Genomic DNA, 7,257 nt, shown 5'->3' with positions numbered 1-7,257 from the left:
CGTTCAGCAGCAGGTCACGCGTGGCTTAAATCGTTTCAAACGCGGACAATACTATTTACCAACTTACCCAGAGAAGCTATGCCGCCATAGCCGTGTTCAGTGAACGCAGGGATGGGCCAAGATGCACCAGCTCATCATTCACCAAAACGGTATACCCTGGCTTGATCCGAGTCGAAATCTCTAGCCATTCAACACTATTGGTATTTTGATGCCTCCATCCGCAGCTTAACCACGAACACTCTAGTCTTTCCGGCCCCCCAATTTCCGCGTTGCCACTACCAGAATCTACGCTCGATTAGGTACTGTCCCTCCGCACATGATGGCTGACAAGGGAATTGCTTCAGTCTGTCCGCATATCGACGACGCGTCGAAAATCAATGGCCCGTCTCCGTTCCGATCGAGAATGTCGGTTGTCCTTCCAATGTCACGGCAAGTGACCTCCTCACACCGCCGACCTCTCTCTCGGCGAATCACAGATGTCGGATGCTACTTCCGGGTCCGAAACAAACGCCTTGTACAGAAATTACAGAGGGCTGAGCTTGCGGTGAAAGTAGACAAGTCAACCTCACCGGTTCTCCGTATAAAGGGAATATACCGCAGAAGTACCAGAAGGAGCCCAGCGCTTGGAAGATGACACAAGAGAACTATATCGAGAGTCTCCTCAACAACGAATACTTGCTACGCTACTGCGCCGACCTCGGCCTCGCGAAACCAGAGGCCAACAGCGGCCCAGAGCAGGACATGATCCTGACCGAGGTGGTCTTCGGGCTCGGGCCGGAGGTTTGGGGAAGAGGGTTGGTCTCTGCTGTCGAGTCTTGAGTTCGCGGCTCATCTTGCTCTACTCCGGTCGTATTGCCAGATGGGCTGCGACTGTTCGAAAAGACGGCTTCCCAGCGTGGCCCGAGAGATGCAGACTCGCTGGAGCTTGCATTGCCCAAGGCATTTCGAAGCCGATGTCGTCTGTAAGGGTGAACGCGCTCTGGGTAAGCTGGCAGTCTTCGCCTTGCGACCTTCGAACTGGCCTAATGGGTACCTAGGGAAGCCTGTCCTCTCACGATATGCCATGCGTAGGATGTAGCAAGCTCGTCTCGCTCCGGCCACCTTGGACCCCGATGTCGTCTGCTAGTAGCCTTGGTAGGCCTGCAGTCATTACGTTCGCGACCTTACAGCAGATCGAGCCCTGGAGCCTGGGCAGTGTCCAACGTCGTCAGGTGCTTTGCTGGGAAACTGGGATTTCGAATCAAGAAGAAATGCGACTGCTTCAACAAGCACATGCCGGATTTTGCGGTGGTAGTTCGATATTGGGGTGCGCGAGATTAGAGTCAGGGACTGAGGGAAATGAAGGGGCTTGATGGGCATGGTGATGCACTAGTCGGTTATTTATACCCAATAATATATAGTTGGTGAGGATTCGAGGAGTTATGATTGCAATTTGTCTTGGGCATTCAGAATAATATCGAGTATGTTCGGGGTCTTTCTAATTTTCATTACGGTGTTCTCCTAGTTCTATGAATCCGAATCATTTGTATCCCCGCAGTGAGTATCTTTTGATTCATCCAATGAAATGCGTCCCTTTGCGTAACCCAATATGCCCATGTGCACTCCAGCCCAGATCTTGCGATTTCTATTTCACTTTTTGGCCCTTTGAGAGACAGTGCCGACGAAGTAGCTGCTTCTTCGACTAGAACGGAGACAACGACGCAGTGTACTGCCAGAGTTGGCAGAGGGAATGGAGGATTCCTTGCGCATGCGGTCGACTGAGATATGAGGCAGAAAGCTAGGATGGAGCGTGGGTGGCGGATGGGTAGGACAGGACGGAGAGGGTATTATGCCATTGTGATTTTAGTAGTTCGGTAGAGAGACCTGAAATGTTGCGGCTGGGTCTTCAAGCGCATTTAAAGAGCAATGCATAGATAATATAGTCTGGAGAGCGCAGTGTCAGTCGGGTACAAGGCTGCCGTGTGTACGAGGTTGTGATTCTGTGAGAAGGGTCGGTGACGAACCGAGGAAGGATGTTGAGGGTGATAATGTGGACGACGCGCGAAAGCGACACTGGTAACGACAAGCCCTCCCAGCATGTGGTAAAGGCATCTGGGAGGTTAAATGGTCGTGCTGGCAGACTGCTGTCTTCGTATCATTTTCTCTGTTTAGCGCACATGCGGGTTGGCGCTGCGGCCGACGACGATGAGCTGCTACACATTGATTCCAGACATATAATACTGCTCGCAGATGGTTATATACCTTATTGCCGAATTTTTCCGCGGCCTGCGAGCGTGTTGTGGTATCACATGCTCCCATAAACGTGCACTGACCCCGCCCACTTTTCAGTCTATATATTTCCTCCAAATTCAACGCACTTCGCCTTCGGGCATTTGGTCAACTTGAAACAACACAGAGAAGATTAGCATGGCCCCTGCACTAAGGATGACACGCTTTATCAAAGTGAGCTTTCAAAGATTTTTTTTTGTCTTTTTGGATCCCGGTTCGAGCCCTTACTGTGTTATCTTTTTGGACTACAATTATTTTTGCACCCCATAAAAATCAACCCTAATACGGGAGATGATATAAGAGCAACTGTGCTTGTTAGTGGGCGCTTTGTTGTTAGAAATGGTCTCACTTTCCAATCCCCGCGAATAAGCAAGGTTGACTTCCTGCAGCGGAATGCCAGCAGCGCTGGTCCGCGACACGGTCACCAGTCTCTTCACTTAACAACATCTAGCTAATTTTGCGGCCTCCTAGCTTGGCCGCGAGAGCATTTGCATCATCTCCACTACCCGATCTCTGCGCGGGCTGCGATTAGCAAGACCGCATTCGGGAACCCAAATTCACTAGTCACGAGCGGAGCGGCGGTGGCTAATGGCTCGTGCAGTCGATCTCACTCATTCTCCAATACTTCACTTGGTCCCGTCTCTTCTTCAGCGAAATTAGGGCAGCTCAGTCTCGTTCAACAAGTGAAGAAGCGTCAGCCTCGACGCTCTGATTACGACGATGATGGCTATAACCTCAGAAAACTGAGGAACGGCAGCTATGCCCATCGCTGTATCATGCCAGGGGGTACTTTTCTTTGACCTCCGGGACAGATCACACAGTCTCAGGACAATCCAATCGCTAGGGCGGGTGGGCTTGGATTGTCCTGAGATCTACCACGTGAGTTCCGGGCCCCGGTTCACCTACTCCCCGTGACATTCCTCCTTCGAGTTTTCCTTACAGCATCGCTCTCCCCAAGCGCTCTACCTTATGACCGACAGTTGTTCCTTCGCATTAAAAAACCTCCGGGATCCGCTTTCCGGCCGACAGAGAGCTCTCGCCTCACAGACTCTGCAAACAACCCTAGTACGAGCCGGTGACCTGAGCTGTGTAGCAAGACTTCTTTCCATAGTGTTAACACCGCTTGCTCTACTTTCAAAAGCTCCTCGGGACCGGCTACGTGTACTCTCGCTGAGTATACGAGCAACGACAAGGTTGGGATGTCAGCTATGGACTTTCGATATCAGGGGGTCCAGAACACATGGAGCGAGAGTGGCAATGACGGGAAATGAAGGACATGGAAAAGCTATCCAGGTTCCCCGAACCTACAGTAGGTCATGGAGCCGCTTCAAAAATCTGGTATTGAGCTTGCAGCTTTCTAGACACATCTCAGTGCATTCTAACGCGTCGAGCATAGTTTCCTCCTCCTCCCTGCTCGTCACGATCGGCGTCCTACCATAAACATAACTATATCATCGAGAACGCGGCAATAGCGATAGCGCCCTCCCCGCCGTCGGACGTGCTCCTACTCTCAGGCATACGTACTCGCAGCTGCGACGACTATTGGTATAGCGAGCTAGATATGTCTATCTGCGGAGCAGATGTCCTAAGAACAGCTTTAAGCGCGGTAAGATCAAGGGATATGGAATGATTTGAGAACACGACGTGTTTCTTGACCCGTTGACTGCCTTTACTACTACGGCCCCAGGACCGTGGCACTTTTCAGCAGCGTGCGGACTCCGTTGCAGATATGCCGTGGTCGGAGGGGGAAGGTTTTTCAGAGCCGGAAATCTCATACTAGTCCACCTCCCGCCAATACGGCATTCTTCGCATCCGCCGCCAAAATCGGCAGCATTCCCCAGCCGTCAATATTAGAGGAACGACCGCAAGGGAGACTCGGATACGCCCATTCCCACATGACGACTGAGTCGCAGCACGCGCGAACACTGCCTAGCCGCCACAAGGAACAGTTGCCGAGCATTCTTTTGCAGAGGACTTGCTGGTAACGAGGAAGCTGGAGGAAGCCTATTACGACACAATGCGCAGCTAGACTGCCGCTTGTCTGCTTCACGTTATTACGAGATGGAAGGAATAGCCGCGGAAGCCTCTCAAAACACATGTCGTGCTCCAGTTACCTAGTATCTCTACTTTTAATGATGGAACCGTATGCAAGGATTTCCCTCTCGAACTTTTCCTTTTGTAACCTGCGATCCACTCCTAGCGCATCAACTAGCCCTATGAATAGTAGAACGTAGCCCAGATAGGAATGAGCACTCTCCATTTCGTGTTGCTGTCGATAAATTCAATCTCTTACAACCAAGTATCACATCTAAGTGTTTATTCTCTATAAACGAGCAGTATCCATCTAATGAATTCACTTAGTGAATATTCCTTTAACACCATTATCACTACAACCGGGACCCTGCGCCGGATGATGTCCGCAGACCTTAGCAACTAGACATTAGGACACTTCAAATGGCCATCGCAGTCCCAGGCCGGAGCTGTCTTTGCGCTAGAGGTCTCAATCACCTAGCCCTTCTACTTGAGATGCTTCAAACCGGTCCCGCGCCGTCACTGAACCAGTTTCTGCTCCTTGAACTCCGGCTGTGTAGATCAAAGGCACTCATGGACGGTCGCTACCAACGTCAATAAAGACCACCCCACGAGAGATGGAGAGTTTCGAGTTGCCTGGCACCTCGACCTGCCTAGACGTACAATGCTGGTTCTGTCATGTGAACAACCTCTTATCATGTATTGCCTATCTTTCCCTTGCTGCTGCCGTTCTCGGTGTCACTCTCGGCGACTCAGTCGCTGTTAAGATTAGATTGCGTGGAATCATTTTAGGGCTTGCAGTTGATGATGCTTGACAATTAGGGCCTCGCTTTGCCACTTTGCACGACAGTTACTACGTGTTGGACATCATTCAGTATCATGGAAGTTTCGACCGTGCATCTGGGTAATATGTAGATCTGGACCTTCTACGTTCCAGTTCTCCCCTCGGTGGCCATTGAAGCTATATGTAGTTCTCTGCACTCCCCATAGTCTTGCATACCTTCGGCCTCAACGCTCAGATAGCGCGAATCTGGTAAAATCATGCAATGTTGGTAATATTCTATACAGAGTTCGCGATGTTGTCCTTCTCTAGGCGACATTTTGGTACCGAGAAATATAGGTCATCACTGAACATCTCCGCATCATTGCCGCTCTCACTGCCAAAACCAGCGACCCAAGATCTAGCTCTTCACATTCGTTATAGAAAGTCCTCAGTCCATATCTTCAAAGTGAAAAGTAGCGGTAAGTATGATCCAGTGATAAGTATCACGTGGCCGCCAAGTCTGTCGTCAAAATCCGAACAACTTGGAATAGCGTCAGCGCGCCTTCACGTCAAGTTCCACTCCAAACACCTCACTTCACCAAAGGTCTCTCTTTTCACTCCCCTTCACTCCATGTAAACGGGTATGTATCAGCCCACCCTCGTACTTCACAGCTCGTTCACCTCCTCTACCAACCCGACCTTCCCGCGCTTCTTTCGCTAGTCACGGTCGCTAACCTAGCTCGTACTCCTTCAGCTCCGGCTATGTCGACCTCGGCCTCCTTCCGCGCTGCTGCCTTGTCGGTCTCGGTCACTACTCCATCGCACACTACTGCGATCCATAGCACGACTTCGGCACAGAGCGCGCATGCGCCTGACATGCCGACCGTGTCCTTAAGCAGCCCTTTCGTGCTGACAACAAAGTCCGACTCTCTCATGGCCCCGCTTCTCCTTGCTGCACAGCTGGCCATTCTAATGGCCGACGAATCCGACTTCCGGCACAGAGTGAAAGGACGAGCCGGACCTCACTTCCGTGACCCGACGCAAGCTCGACATTGCCTTAAACGACGCCTGTGGCAACCTCCCTGCTCATGTAAGTTCACTGTCTCCACAGCGCTGGCCGCGGCCACCTGGCCCTTAAGGAGAAATGTACTAACCACCGTTCGCTGGCAGTGTCTTTTCCAAAGCTCCACTTTACACATCTAGTTCAGGAACAAGAAGCATGCCAGCGTGATGCCTTGCAGCGGGCATTGGCCTCTCGCTGGGATGAGAATCGTCGAGTACGCTACTAGAGAGAGGTGCAACTGGTTGTCGGAGGGCAAGATTGTGTTCTGCGGTTGTGCTCCTATGCAGAAGGACATCGACATGCTCGCGAATAAGGACCAACACCCGACCGGTCTCTCAGTGTGATGAGAATCGTCGAATACGCTACTAGAGAACCAGTGCAACCGGTTGCCGGAGGTTGGGATCGTCGAGTACGCTACTAGAGAACCAGTGCAATCGGTTGCCGGAGGTTAGGATCGTCGAGTACGCAACTAGGGAACAAGTCCAGCCGGTTGGTGGAGGTCGGAATCGTCGAGTACGCGACTAGGGAACAAGTGCAACCGGTTGGCGGAGGTCAAGACGTCTGTGTTCTGCGGCGGTACCCCTATACAGAAGGACATCTATATGCTCGCAAATAAAGACCAACACCCGCACATCATCGTTGCTATCCCCTGATCACCTCAACGCCCTGCGATCGCACTGTGTAATTAGAATTTTAATAACTTGATTTTATCTCCCAATGACTTTCCCAAGAACTGCGGCGAATATCATCCTATCAGTAGTAGTGGCTTTAATGATCATCCCCTTGACATCATGAAGAAGACTACCAAAATTACAACTGAGCAGGCCGGAAAGCACAACGTCCATAAGTCCGCTCGATTCTCGACTATATAATCCGGGCACAGAGGGGCTTAAGAGAGCCTACGCTGAAGGCTTCGGGGTACGAGGCGACGGAATAAGCTTTACACGCCCTCGACAGAATTCATAGTGAGAACTCGTTGCGACAGTTAATAATGGTCGATTATGCAGCTAGCCCTAATAGCATCCGTAGACACGCTACAAAGCTCACATACGTGTCTGATGATGCCAGGACTGAAAGTTGTAGATCGTTGATACTCCCTCCCCAGCTCTCTCTATATATTGAGAACATCTCC

At 51.1% G+C, this 7,257-nt stretch overlaps 2 protein-coding genes across 2 annotated transcripts; both read left to right on the top strand.

Annotated features, from left to right (window-relative positions):
* Positions 1-319: 319 nt before the first annotated feature.
* On the top strand, positions 320-819 carry BDZ99DRAFT_525848 (uncharacterized protein; the record flags this gene model as incomplete). The annotated part of the gene is made up of 2 exons (XM_033726066.1): positions 320-550; positions 601-819. The coding sequence occupies 2 exons, from the start codon at positions 320-322 to the stop codon at positions 817-819; spliced, it is 450 nt and encodes a 149-aa protein (XP_033571217.1).
* A 5,005-nt stretch (positions 820-5,824) lies between these two features.
* BDZ99DRAFT_481408 (uncharacterized protein) lies at positions 5,825-6,577 on the top strand (the record flags this gene model as incomplete). Its single annotated transcript, XM_033722413.1, has 3 exons — positions 5,825-6,152; positions 6,266-6,339; positions 6,503-6,577. The coding sequence occupies 3 exons, from the start codon at positions 5,825-5,827 to the stop codon at positions 6,575-6,577; spliced, it is 477 nt and encodes a 158-aa protein (XP_033571216.1).
* Between the last annotated feature and the right edge of the window lie 680 nt (positions 6,578-7,257).

Source organism: Mytilinidion resinicola (assembly GCF_010093595.1).
Source record: "Mytilinidion resinicola strain CBS 304.34 unplaced genomic scaffold BDZ99scaffold_23, whole genome shotgun sequence".
NCBI classification, from domain to species: Eukaryota; Fungi; Ascomycota; class Dothideomycetes; order Mytilinidiales; family Mytilinidiaceae; genus Mytilinidion; species Mytilinidion resinicola.
This window is presented reverse-complemented; position numbering and strand designations above follow the sequence as displayed.